The following is a 14572-nucleotide window of genomic DNA, read 5'->3' as shown; positions in this document are numbered from 1 at the left end:
ACAAATCCAGAGATTAATACCTTTGAGGCTCTGCTTTTTAATTTGGCCTCTAGTTGTTCATACTCTCTAGCAGAACCTCTTTCCCAGCCCCACCTATGTCGTTGGTACCTATGTGGACCACAACAATTGGATCCTCCCACTCCCACTGCATGTTCCTCTCCAGCTCAGAACAGATATCCCAAACCCTGGGACAGGCAAGCAACACAACATTCTGGAGTCTTGCTCTTGGCTTTAGAGAATTGTGTCTATCCTCCTGACTATACTGTACCCTGCAACCACTACATTCCTATTAACACCCCCCCACCACCCACCACCCCACCTCACACCCACCCCCCCCCCACCGCCCCGCCGACTTGATTGGCTTCCTGTACCAAGGTCAGTTCACTCAACCACCCTGCATGCCCTACTTTCACCCATATATGGTGTCAAGGCCCTCGAAGTTGTTCACACACCAAACCAGCCCACTGACCAATGGAAAAAGTTGTGGACGGATGAGTGCCAATCATTAGAAATTGTTGGTTGATTTTGATGTAATATCTCGTCCTGATCACCAGATGGTGCTACAAGGCTTCATTGTTCAGTGTGGCGGTAAATGGCACAGCACCGCCCTCCGCTGGGCACAGCATGTCATCACAAGTGTTTATCAACCTCAGCTGAGGCAACGCCTCCAATCATAGAATGACATAGCACAGGAGGAGGCCATTTGGCCCACCCTGCCTGTGCTGGTCCTTTGAAGTATCTATCTAATTTGTCCCAACTCTCCCCCCTCCGCTCTTTCCCCCATAGCCCTGCAAATTTTCCCACTTCATGTATTTATCCAATCCCTCTTTTGAAAGTTCCTATTGAATCTGTTTCCACCGGCCTTTCAGGCAGCGCCTTCCAGATCACAACAACGCACTGTGTCAAAATAAAATTCTCCTCATCTCCGTCCTCTGGGTCCTTTCCCGATTCTCTTCAATCTGAGTCCCTGTGGTTACCGACCCTCCTGTCACTGGAAACAGTTTCTCCTTATTGACTCTATCCAAACCCCTCACGATTCTGAACGCCTCGATTCAATCTCCCCCTTAACCTTCTCTGCTCTAAGGAGAACAATCGCAGCTTCTCCAGTCTCTCCACATGAACTGAAGCCCCCTCATCCCTGGGACCATTCCAGTAAATCTCCTCCGCACCCCCTCCAAGCCCTCGATATCCTCCCGAAGAATCCTCCTCCTTCTTGCGCAGTCCCACAGGATCGAGGGTTTTTAAAGTTCCTTTTTATTCACTAGGATGTGGGCTTCGCTGGCTGGGCCAGCATTTATTGCCCATCCCTAGTTCCACTGCCTTTTGAGGAAGAGAGTTCCAAAGACTCTCAACACTCTGGGAGAAAAGAATTCCCCTCATCTCTGTCTTAAATGAGCGACCCCTTATTATTAAACGGTGACCCCTAACTCCAGGCAAATACTCTCCGGGAGGTGCCTTCATTTCTAATCCATCTTCCACATTTCATCAGCTTCAGCTCATCCAGTCCCATGTCCTAACTCACACCCGCCCCATTCACCCCAAACCAGTCACATTCACCCGGCTCCCGTTACTTGTTGCTTGACTTTAGCTCTTGCTCAGCAGCACATCAATCTTTAAATTTTCATTATTGTGTTCAAATTCATTCAGACATCACCCCTCCCTATCTCTGTAACATCCTCCAATGCCTACTGCCCTCCCTCTCTCTGTAACCTCCTCCAGCCCCTACAACCCTCCCTATCTCAGTAACATCCTCCAGCCCCTACAACCCTCCCTATCTCTGTAATCTCCTCCAGTCCCTGCAACCCTCCCTATCTCTGTAACCTCCTCCAGCCCCTACAACCCTCCCTATCTCTGTAACCACCTCCAGCCTCGACAACCCTCCCTTCTCAGTAACCTCCTCCAGCCCCTACAACCCTCCCTATCTCTGTAACCTCTTCCAGCCCCTGCAACCCTCCCTATCTCTGTAACCACCTCCAGACTCGACAACCCTCCCTTCTCTGTAACCTCCTCCAGCCCCTACAGCCCTCCCTACCTCTGTAACCTCCTCCAGCCCCTACAACCCTCCCTATCTCTGTAACCTCCTCCAGACCCTACAACCCTATCTCTGTCACCACCTCCAGCCCCTACGTCCCTCCCTATCTCTGTAACCTCCTCCAGTCCCTACAACCCTCCCTATCTCTGCAACCTCCTCCAGCCCCTACAACCCTCCCTATCTCTGTAACCTCCTCCAGCCCCTACAACCCTCCCTATCTCTGTAACCTCCTCCAGTCCCTACAACCCTCCCTATCTCTGTAACCCCCTCCATTCCCTACAACCTAAGGTGGGAAAATGTGAAGCTGTTCACTTTGGCAGGAAGAACAAAAAAGCAGAGTATTACTTAAATGGAGAAGGGCTGCAGAATTCTCAGGTGCAGGGGGATCTGTGTGATCTAGAGCATGAGTCACAAAAGTTAGTATGCAGGTACAGCAAGTAATTAAGAAGGCTAATGGAATGCTATCCTTTATTACAACAGGAATTGACCATAAAGGTAAGATTTCCAACATCTGCAGTATTTTGCTTTTATAAAAATAAGGATGCTATGCTTCAGTTATACAGGGCATTGTTGAGATTGCATCTTGAATACTGTGTACAGTTTTGGTCTGCTTATTTAAGGAAGGATGTAGATATATTGGAGGTGGTTCATAGGAGGTTTACTAGATTGATACCTGGAATGAGTGGGTTGTCTTATGAGGAAAGGGTGGACAGACTGGGCTTGTTTCCACTGTTGTTTAGGAGAGTGAGGGGTGATTTGATTGAAGTATACAAGATCCTGAACGGCCTTGACAAGGTGGATGTGGAAAGGATGTTTCCTCTTGTGGGTGAGTCCAGAACTAGCGGGCACTGTTTTAAAATTAGGGGTCACCCTTTTAGGACAGAGAGGAGGAGAATTTCTTTTCTCTCAGAGGGTTGTGCAACTTTGGAACTCTCGGCCTCAGGAGGTGGTGGTGGAGCAGGGGTCATGGAATATTTTTAAGGCAGTGGTAGATTCTTGTTAGGGAATCAAAGATTATTGGGGGTGGTTGGGAATGTGGAAATCGAAACACAAACAGATCAGTCATGATCTTTTTGAATGGCAGAGCAGGCTCATGGGCCCGAATGGTCTATTTCACGTTTGTATGTAACCTTCGCCATCTCTGTAACCTCCACCGGCCCCTACCAACCCCTCCTTTCTCTGTATCCTCCTCGAGCTTTCCCAGATCTCTGCTCTCCTCCAATTCCGGCCTCTTGACCATCCCCTGATTTCCATCGTTCCACCATTGGCGGCCGTGCCTTCAGCTGCCTGGGGCCCTAAGCTCTGGACTTCCCTCCCTAAGCCTCTCTGACTTGCTCTCTGCTCCTACTGGGATGCTCCTTAGAACCTGCCTGTCTGGCCCCAGCTGCTATTCACTTGTCCTAATATATGGCTGAATGTCAAATGTTGTCATTCCTGTGAAGCACATTGGGGTATTTTGTTCAAGGCGCTGCAGGAATGCAAGCTGCGGCTGCAAAATAAATGATAACTTTTTAAAACAACAACATGGTTTGATAGGATGGGTGTGGCAAAACTGCTCCTACCAGTTGCTGAGTCAGCTTGAGCTGAGGTTGGTAAACACCTGCCATGACGGGCTTTTTCCACTTGAGGGCAGTCTTGTGTATGCCTTAGCCACAGCTCACCCAATGGGCAAAGTCTTCCTGCCCCACCTGGTGGCCACATGCTGGCACTGCGATTCCCTGTCATTAACTAACCCCAAACAAAACCACACAGACCCGGCAAATTCAGAAAATGTTTATTGCTTATATAAAAAGATAATTTAGGGCTCATCCAAGATATACAAAACATTTCCTGTACCATAGCTTCGGCAGGACACAGACAGCATTAGGACATTAGTAATTTCATTTCATCCTGAAACAGTGAAGGGAATATTCTGACACGCCCTCCCGTTTATATCCAGTGTTAAATCTTTAATTTCATCTCGTTTTACACACACACATACACACACACACACACACTGTCAGGACAGAAATCAGCAGCAGGATTCAAAAGGCGTAGGAACCCCTCGTAATGTCACTTTGATTAATCACAGAAATGAATACAATTAATATCACAGAACATAAACTATTCACATTTTGTTATTTCTCTTGCAAAATTAAAATTCAGTTAATTCACCCAGACGGCAGCAGCAATGATTTCTCTGGGTTATGCAGTACATCGGGACGAAATAACAGATCACCGTGCATCTGGCTTTGAACTTGTTTCCCCGCCTGCACACAATTGCATATCACCCACACCTCTTAGTGTTAAACAAAAATGGAAATTGCTGGAAAAGTTAACTCTGTCTTCCTCTCCACAGACGCTGTCAGACCTGCTGAGTTTTTTTTCCAGCAATTTTCATTTTTGTTTCAGATTTCCAGCATCCTGCAGCATTTTGCTTTTATTCTTTCCTCTTAGTGTTAAGGCTGCTCCTTAAAAAACCAGCCTCTCTGACCTAGCTTTCGGTCACCTGTCCTCAACTCCTCCTTATGTGGTTCAGTGTCAAATTGTTTGTCCTTTGCTCCTGCGAAGCACCTTGGGATGTTGTAACTTGGTAAATGCACCTTTCGAAATGATGTGTCGTTAGTGAATAAATTCAGGGTCTGAGGTTGCATGTTGTTGACAGGAGTAACCACCAGGTGGCAGCATTACTCCACCCAAGTCATGGAGTGATTTTTTTTCCAATTTACTCAAAGCCATAGTTTTTCCAACAGGGAGAGTCGTTATAAAACTTGGGTCTTGGCCACGTGCCATTAAACCGAAGGCTTTGGCGTCCCCCTCAGTTGGGCAAAGATCCCATGGCCACTATGTCGAAGATGAGTTTGGGATGGGGGACAGTGTGGCAGGAGCGGCAGTGGAGTTCTCCCCAGTGCCCTGGGGCCAATATTTATCCCTCAACCATCACTTAAAACAGGACGATCTGCATTATTTATCACATTGCTGTTTGTGGGAGCTTGCTATGCGCAAACCGACGACCGCGTTTCCTTATATTACCGTGGTGACCACGCTTCAAGAAGGCCACTCATTGGCTGCGAAGTCCTTTGGGACGTGTGAGGTTTGAATAGCGTTTACAGAAATCAAAGCCCTTTCACCCCCGGCTGAACAAAAAGCTGGAATTCCAAAAGTGGATCCCTTCTAAAATGTGCCAAATGGTTTAGTAGCTTTGCACCCACACCCCCATCTCTCCTCTGTGGGCACACAGCCACAGGCCAGCTCCAGGCTTCATGCTTGGCCTGCAGTGAGGAACGGAGATATCATCAGCCACCAGCTCACAACATAATCAGCGGCCTTCCTTCAAAAAATAAAAGGAACACTTTTTTCCAGATTGTAATAAACCATCTTCCTTTGACTCCTCGATAAAGATTTTATCAAAGGAACGAAGGCAGCCTTACAGGAGCTGACTATACAGCAGAGAGTTAACATTGGCTGCAGGCTAATTGCCAGTCTCCCTGGACAACCATTGTGCCTCTTGCTCAATTCACACGCATGACAGGGAAATGACAGCATTTAAGCCCAGTCTGAGATCACAGGAAAGGGAATAAATAAGGGAGGGACTGTTCCCACTGGCAGGAGGGTCAGTAGCTCAGAGAGGCCACCGATTGAATGCAGGAACATTAGAAACGAGGTCAAGGCTCTGGATGGACGAGCGGAGGAGATGGCACCAGGGGGATGAGGGGCTCCAACTCATGGGGGAGAGACCGGGACTGCGCTCCTCGGAGCAGAGAAGGTTAAGGGGGAGATTGAATTGAGATGTTCAAAATCATGAGGGGTTTGGATAGAGTCAATAAGGAGAAACTGTTTCCAGTGACAGGAGGGGCGGTAACCAGAGGGACTCAGATTGAAAAGAAAAGAATCAGGAAAAGAACCAGGGAGGGAGATGAGGGGAATTTTATTTTGACAGCGAGTTGTTGTGATCTGGAAGGCGCTGCCTGAAAGGACGGCGGAAGCAGATTCAATAGGGGAACGTTCAAAAGGAGGGAAATGGATAAATAGTTGAAGGGGAAACATTTGTAGGGCTTTGGGGGATGAGCAGGGACCATAGGACTAACTGGACAGATCTTTCAAAGGGCTGGCACAGGCACGATGGGCCGAATGGCCTCCTCCTGTGCTATACCAATCTACAAGAAGCTTTGTAGCTGGAAATATTAACCCTCAAATTTATTAAAACAATTTAAAACAATGTAAAATAAAAACCTAGCTGTGATGGCAACCCCGCAATTTATTTTTCCGATTATTCCTGATCCTAAACGTCTCCTGGAACAGAAGCTCGTAATCTTTTTCGTCTGCTTTTAATCTTTGCTCTAATGTGATGGATGAAACAATTTTTTTTTAAAAAAATGGTTAAATCAAGAGAGTTCCTGCCTGACTGAATGAGGTGATTGCAAGGGTCAATCTGCTTGGAATGCCTGAAACGACATCACCCTGTCCAAATACCCCTCAGACATGAATTTAAAAATCAAATCAGATTTAAAAAAAACATTGAAAGGAACGATAATGAAAATTAAATTGGATTATTCCTAAATTCCAGATTAGGACATGATGGATTTTCCATCCCATGTATTTCAATGGCTTTCAGACTCTAGAATACCTGCTCCCTGCAACTTCCCCACACTGCACAATAATATCAGGGAGTCGCTAATTGTAATTCTCGATGACGAGGGGCCGCGAGAGGCACATGTACAGGAACACAAGGGCTCCATCACCCGCCCATGCAGAGCCCAGCCGAGGGGAGGGGAGTCGAGGAAGCTGTAAATCTGCAGCGATTACACAAGGACATCCTGAGGGTGGCTTGTGATGCACCACACAGTTGGACAGCCTGCTGGCACTTGTGGTCAATGGGCACGCCTGTGTAGCGGGGCTGGAGGACTGCCCAGGCCCCAGCTGATCGTCCCACCCCCTCATCGAGTACCTCACTCCTCCGATACCCCACTCCCCCAATACCCTCCCAATACTCTACACCCCCAATACCCTCCCAGTACCCCACTCCCCAATACCCTCCCAGTACCCCACTCCCCCAATATTCTCCCAGTACCCCACTCCCCCAATATTCTCCCAGTACCCCACTCCCCCAATATTCTCCCAGTACCCCACTCCCCCAATATTCTCCCAGTACCCCACTCCCCCAATATTCTCCCAGTACCCCACTCCCCCAATACTCTCCCAGTACCCCACTCCCCAATACTCTCCCAGTACCCCACTCCCCCAATACTCTCCCAGTACCCCACTCCCCCAATACTCTCCCAGTACCCCACTCCCCCAATACTCTCCCAGTACCCCACTCCCCCAATACTCTCCCAGTACCCCACTCCCCCAATACTCTCCCAGTACCCCACTCCCCCAATACTCTCCCAGTACCCCACTCCCCCAATACTCTCCCAGTACCCCACTCCCCCAATACTCTCCCAGTACCCCACTCCCCCAATACTCTCCCAGTACCCCACTCCCCCAATACTCTCCCAGTACCCCACTCCCCCAATACTCTCCCAGTACCCCACTCCCCCAATACTCTCCCAGTACCCCACTCCCCCAATACTCTCCCAGTACCCCACTCCCCCAATACTCTCCCAGTACCCCACTCCCCCAATACTCTCCCAGTACCCCACTCCCCCAATACTCTCCCAGTACCCCACTCCCCCAATACTCTCCCAGTACCCCACTCCCCCAATACTCTCCCAGTACCCCACTCCCCCAATACTCTCCCAGTACCCCACTCCCCCAATACTCTCCCAGTACCCCACTCCCCCAATACTCTCCCAGTACCCCACTCCCCCAATACTCTCCCAGTACCCCACTCCCCCAATACTCTCCCAGTACCCCACTCCCCCAATACTCTCCCAGTACCCCACTCCCCCAATACTCTCCCAGTACCCCACTCCCCCAATACTCTCCCAGTACACCATTCCCCCAATACCCTCCCACTACCCCACTCCCCCAATACCCTCCCACTACCCCACTCCCCCAATACCCTCCCAGTACACCACTCCCCCAATACCCTCCCAGTACACCACTCCCCCAATACCCTCCCAGTACACCACTCCCCCAATACCCTCCCAGTACACCACTCCCCCAATACCCTCGCAGTACCCCACTCCCCCAACACCCTCCCAATATCCCACATCCCCAGTACCTTCCCAGTATCCCACTCCCCCAATACCCTCCCAGTACCCCACTCCCCCAACACCCTCCCAATATACCACACCCCCAGTCCCTTCCCAGTATCCCACTCCCCCAATACCCCACTCCCCCATTACCCCCCGCCCCCCCCCCCAATACCTCATTTCCCCCATTCCCCCTAGTGTGCCTCACCCAAATCGCCCAATCTCTTGAGTATCAGATCATCTGCCAGCCTGGATTAGAGGCCATTTCGTGCCACTGAATTGTGAGGTGGGCTCTAGAATGCATCTCCCACCCCCACCCCACCCCATGTAGGAGTCAGGGGTCCCGTGACCGGGTCTCTCTCCTTCCCCCCTCCCCCCTCCATCTCCTAACAAGGCCAAATGTATCCCCTCTGTGTGAGGGAGCACCTCTGGGTCAAGGTCAAACAGTGGGTGATACCAGCAGAGATAGAGAGAGGGAGAATTTGAAGAGATGGGGGTTGGTTTAGCATTAATTGTTATATTAGTGTTATCCTGACATTGGTCAGTTTGAACAGCTAGGAAATGAGAACCATCTCTCTCCAGCAACACAGTTGCTAATAAAATTAGTGTACGAGTAAGTGAGATTTGGATTACCCATTGGTAGAAACAGCTCTTGTTGGCTCGCAAAGAATCATGTGTGTTCAGTAGTGTCAGTCATAATTTTCTATTTACAAACCTGGATCCAAGGATTGGACTGTTCCTGTAGTGAGTGGAAAGGTGAAAGTTTGTCCCTAACCTGATATGTGCACCACCGCTGCCCCTCCCCCACCCCCCCTCCCCCAACCCACCCCCCAACAACCCGGCTGGGCCAGTGCAAGGGGACACAATCCCCTCCCTTTCCTCTTCAGACCCAGTTTGGCAGCAAGACTGCAATACAGGCTTTGCGGCCTAGTTTCTGCTACAGGAGAGCCTTCGTCCCAAGTGAGGCCGAGGGTCAAATCGAGCGCCGTGGAGGGTTGGGAGTGGGTGAAGTGAAGTGAGGTGGGAGGTGGCATCCCTAGAGGTATCTCTACCCAAAAGGACAGGGGTTCTAGCCTCCCCTCGCACCCTCACAAAGGTTACAGACTTCGCAAAGATTACAAGGCTCCAAATCCACCCCCCACCCCTGCAAAAAAAAAAAAGCATCAGTATATTAGTCTCCAGCAACATTTTTGAGTAGAAAGAGAAAGGGAAGATGTCGACCCATTCCCCATTAGCGTTAAGAGAAACAAAGGTGTCGTGGGAAGTGGTGGTATCGCAGAGAGAAGCCTGAGCCTTACACATACATTCCCTTTGACACAAACTCCTGGCTCTTGCGATGCTCAGGCTCTGGGTAGGACAGGTCATTGTAGATGGGGTTCTCTTGCTCCAGATATTCACCGGGTATGATGTCATTGGGAGACTTCAGGTCAGTGTTTAGGTCAGGTTCATCTTGATACTGGGTGACCATCTACAGAGAGAGAGTGAAGAAGCCAATGGTTAACAGCCCAATCTCTTATCTCCATCCTATTTCTGTAACCTCCTCCAGCCCCTACAACCCTTCCTACCTCTGTAACATCCTCCAGCCTCTACAACCCTCCCTATCTCTGCAACATCCTCCAGCCCCTACAACCCTCCCTATCTCTGCAACATCCTCCAGCCCCTACAACCCTCCCTATCTCTGCAACATCCTCCAGCCTCTACAACCCTCCCTATCTCTGCAACATCCTCCAGCCTCTACAACCCTTCCTATCTCTGTAACATCCTCCAGCCTCTACAACCCTCCCTATCTCTGTAACCCCCTCCAGCCCCTACAACCCTCCCTATCTCTGTAAACTCCTCTAGCCCCTTCAACCCTCCTTATCTCTGTAACCTCCTCCAGCCTCTACAACCCGTCCCTAACTCTATAGCCTCCTCCAGCCTCTACAACCCTCCCTATCTCTGTAACCTCCTCCAGTCCCTACAACCCTTCCAGATCTCTGTGCGCCTCCAATTCCGGCCTCTTGCACATCCCCGGATTTCCCATCGCTCCACCATCGGCGGCCGTGCCTTCAGCTGCCTGGGACCCTGAGCCCTGGAATTCCCAAATACAGTTATTTCCAGCACAACTATCCCCAACAGGATGACCACAACACTCGGAGGACAAACACTCACCAACAGTCAGAACCAGGAACTAAATTTTTGATTTCTGTGCTCAAGGGCACTCTGGAGAACCTCAAAACAGGTGGCCCATTGTGCCTGTGGTAGCCCTTCGAAAGATCTCTCCAATTAGTCCCAACTCTCCCCCCTGCTCTTTCCCCCATATCCCTGCAAATTTCTCCCCTTCAAGTATTTATCCAATCCCTCTTTTGAAAGTTCCTATTGAATCTGCTTCCACCGCCCTTTCAGGCAGCGCCTTCCAGATCACAACAACTCGCTGTGTCAAAATAAAATTCCTCTCATCTCCCCCCTCTGGTTCTTTTCCCGATTCTCTTCAATCTGAGTCCCTCTGGTTACCGACCCTCCTGCCACTGGAAACACTTTCTCCTTATTGACTCTATCGAAAACCCCTGATCATTTTGAACGCCTCGATTCAATCTCCCCCTTAACCTTCTCTGCTCTAAGGAGAACAATCCCAGAATCTCCAGTCTCTCCACATGAACTGAAGTCCCCTCGTCCCTGGGACCATTTTGGTAAATCCCCTCCACACCCTCTCCAAAGGCTTTGACATCGTTCCCAAAGTGCGGGACCCAGAATTGGACACAATCTCCCAACTGCAGCCTAACCAGGGTTTTATAAATGTTTAGCAATAACTTTGTTTTCTGTGCCCTCCCCTTCTATTTAAAAAGCCTTCTCAACTTGTCTAAACATCTTCAAAGATTTCAGTCTGTACACTGCCAAGTTTCTGCTCCTTCATCCCCTTTTTAAAATGTCCCATTTAGCCTATATTTCCTTTCACTCAGAAGGATGAGGAGATGATTCAAATCACAATTCTCTACATTAAATCAACTGATGCCTCTTCCTGGCTGCGCGACACTTACGATCCGATCACCATCGTCTGTGCTGGTTTCAAAGTAGGTTGTGTTCAGGGGGATACTCTCCATTTTCTCGTCTTCTGTTTTCTCGACCTATGGGAGTGCAGAGTTCGTTAGAAACTTGTGATAGCAACGTCCGAACCAAGAGAGGACAAACTTTACAGCCAAGAGGTGCCAGCGGGTGGGAGGTGTCTGCCATGTGCTCGGGTCTCTCTCCGGCCACCATCAGGAGGCCTGGGCTCAGAATCCAGCCCAACACTCCCTATGCCCGCACAGTTGGGGGTGGGGGCAGCACCCGAGGGAGCACCGCACCCTCAGAGGATCAGCACCCGAGGGAGTCCATCACCCTCAGAGGATCAGCGCTGAGGGAGCCCAGCACTGAAGTGGGCATAAAAGATCCTATTGCACTATTGGAAGAGGAGCTGGGTGTGCGTGGGGGGTTGGTGATTGGTGGAGGGGCTGGTGGGGGGTGGTTGGAGGAGGGGGGGGTGGGCTGAAGGGAAAAAACGGCTTCCCCAGTAACCGCTAACATTTATCCGTCAACCAACATTACCAAACAAAAACAGGTGGTTAGCAGCAGATCAGCACAAGACTTTGTGGGATCTTGCTGTGCGCAAATTGACTGCCACATTTCCTTAGGTTACAAGAGTGACCAAACATCAGGAAGGGCTTCATTGGCTGTGCAGGCTAGAGACCCGGCAGCTGGAGGAAGGGGCTACATAAATGCAAGTGGTTTAAAGACAATTTGACCTGAAAATACCTTTCCAATTTCTTCCACGTTTTTCTTCGGGGGAGGTGGTTTGTAGTTTGGGGGTTCAAAACTAAGGAAAAAAAAAGAGATTTTATTTTCTTTGCATTTTTAAATAGCCCGAGAGATACGCTACATCGCTCGAAGTAACATTCCCAATCATTTTCCAAGACGTCTTTTCTATTTCATAGATGGTCACCATGGAGACGTGTCAGGGATACGCTGAGGTCTCAGAGTCACAGGGCTGACGTTTGCGTCTGAGATTCCCCCTCCCCTTCCCACAATGAGTGAGACAGACTCGTGATTGACAAGGTCGGGGAGGTGGACAGGACAGAGGGAGCACCGCACCCACCAGAGGATCAGCGCCGAGATTTTGACCAAATGGGGCAGCAGGCTCGAGGGGCCGAGTGGCCATCCCCTGCTCCTAATCGGACGCTCGTATGAGCTCCCACTTCCCCCCCGGCCCGTTAATATTCCCTTGTCTCACTCTTCAGCCAGTGGCTTGTTGCTCGGCCACCAGACATGACCATTAAGGGTCAACCGCATTGACCGGGGCTGGAGTCACATTCAGGCCTGGGCCCAGGGGAGGGCAGCAGATTCCCTTCCTTAACAGAGACATCAGTGAGCCAGGAGGGGTTCTTAAAAACCCGACAACCCCAGCAGTCACTTTCACCGAGGCTCATTTCCAGTTCCAAAAGGCGGAACCGAGACAATCAAATGTCCCTGGGGGTTATTGGTCCAGTCACATCCTCTCTTTCTTTGGCCCTCATCCATCTTGTGAGGTGGTGGCTGGAGGGTCGTCTCCAGGTTGCAAACCTTGGCAAAAAGTGTGGAAATCCTGGGCTATCCCAGGTGTCAGGGTCTCTCCCCTCTTGACCCCTCCTGGTGGGGTCCGCAGGAATGGAAAGCATTATTTTTGGCTTGGTTCTGAATGTTATCGAAAAGATGGTGTATTTAGACTTGCCCCCCACCACCACCAACCCCCCTTCCAGGCTCCACACCAGATTTTTCAGTCAGGGTTTAATTCCCTTAGCCCTCAACTTTCCCCAAGTTATCCACAAGACAGTAGAGCTATTCATCCATAGCTGGGAGTTTGGTTCACGACTAGCTGTAAGCGTCCATATGCCAGAGGGCCAGCACACTGCATGTCTCGGGTGTGGTATGGGGGGGTGGGGTCAAATCTCCTCAGAGTTGCTCTGAAACTTCAGCCTGGGTCTGCGAGGAACCCAGTTTGTGAATCGTCACAAGGCAGCCCAGCTTAGGACATGTTGATGGAGAGGCTGTGTATTGGCCGGGAGAGACTTACACATTGACCTCTCTCTGTCGCGCTGCTGCTACCCAGAGCTGCAGGCTGAAAACGAGAAGCAAACTAGCAACACACACAAAAAAATAAACAGGAAGGACACTAACTCTCATCACCCACGAGAGACCAGCACATTGTCCTGTTGGACCAGTAACAAACACTCGCCCTCACAGCCACAGTATAATGCATGGAACATTAAGCTGTTTAGTCATTTGTTAACACAGAATTTGAATACTGCTTAAAAAAAAGACATGATGTTGAAGCTTTTCATCTTACACTCATCAGGACATATTCGCAATAATACCATTATAAAGGGAACAACAATTTACACTGCACGAGAGGAGTCCATTTGCCAACCAATGTGCACTCTCTTCTCATGCACTATAATTGTTGCTCCCTTTACAATTGTTATTCTTGTAAATGTGACGATGAGCGCAAGATGAAAAGTTTCAACAGCATGTCTTTTTTCTCAACAATACTCAAGCTATTTAGCTGAGAGTTCCGGATTAGGCATATGCATAAGTGTTGGTAACTCCAAATTCCTGTTTTCAGAGAACAGCAATGGATTTGGGGTTGTTGGAGGATGGAATGTCTGCGGCCTATGGAATAAACAGAAGAACTTTCCCAGATTACTAAGGCATTCTTCTGCTGCCACTTCGTGCTCTACTTACAGTGGTTGGGACTCTCCAAGTGACAGTGGAGTGTGGTTTCCCCATGGGAATGAATTTAGCCTGGGACCGCTCCACGTCATGAAGGTCAGCAGGCGTGAGACATCCTTCCCATCAGCCTGCACTGGGTGTAAACGCAGGGTCCAAGAGGTTAGAGGTCATGGTTCAACCCATCGCTCCCCCTCTCCTCGTGTGACTGAACTCAAGGAGCTTTTAAAACCAGCTCCATACTCACTCTTCATCGTCCTCGGTCATGTTTTTCCTTTGCCTCTTGAATATCAGCACAGCTGTCACCAGTACCGTCAGAATGACGATTGCTGCAATGATTCCACCCACAATAGCTCCAGTCGTTGACCCCGAGTCCACCGGGCTCTCTAAGACATGGAGAGGAAAGAAGACATTAACTTAACCATCACTGTTCTTCTACACTGTCCCCATCAAACACTCCCAGGACAGGTACAGCACGGGGTTAGATACAGAGTAAAGCTCCCTCTACACTGTCCCCATCAAACACTCCCAGGACAGGTACAGCACGGGGTTAGATATAGAGTAAAGCTCCCTCTACGCTGTCCCCATCAAACACTCCCAGGACAGGTACAGCACGGGGTTAGATACAGAGTAAAGCTCCCTCTACACTGTCCCCATCAAACACTCCCAGGACAGGTACAGCACGGGGTTAGATACAGAGTAAATC

General features: G+C 49.7%; 1 protein-coding gene across 1 annotated transcript in view; it reads right to left on the bottom strand.

The window, feature by feature from the left end:
* Nucleotides 1-8983: 8983 nt before the first annotated feature.
* The window catches only part of LOC121271028 (nectin-2-like), a 72942-nt gene continuing 67353 nt past the window's right edge, over nt 8984-14572 (bottom strand). Inside the window, exons 6-9 of the mRNA XM_041176714.1 lie at nt 14114-14252; nt 11920-11980; nt 11166-11252; nt 8984-9616 (exon numbers count right to left, since the gene is read on the bottom strand). Of these exons, the coding sequence (XP_041032648.1) occupies nt 9443-9616; nt 11166-11252; nt 11920-11980; nt 14114-14252 (461 nt within the window). The 3' untranslated portion in view covers nt 8984-9442. The remainder of the gene's footprint in view (nt 9617-11165; nt 11253-11919; nt 11981-14113; nt 14253-14572) is intronic.

The sequence above is a fragment of the Carcharodon carcharias genome, chromosome 29 (genome assembly GCF_017639515.1).
Source record: "Carcharodon carcharias isolate sCarCar2 chromosome 29, sCarCar2.pri, whole genome shotgun sequence".
NCBI lineage: Eukaryota > Metazoa > Chordata > Chondrichthyes > Lamniformes > Lamnidae > Carcharodon > Carcharodon carcharias.
Note: the sequence above shows the minus strand (reverse complement) of the source record. Positions and strands in the feature narration are given on the sequence as shown.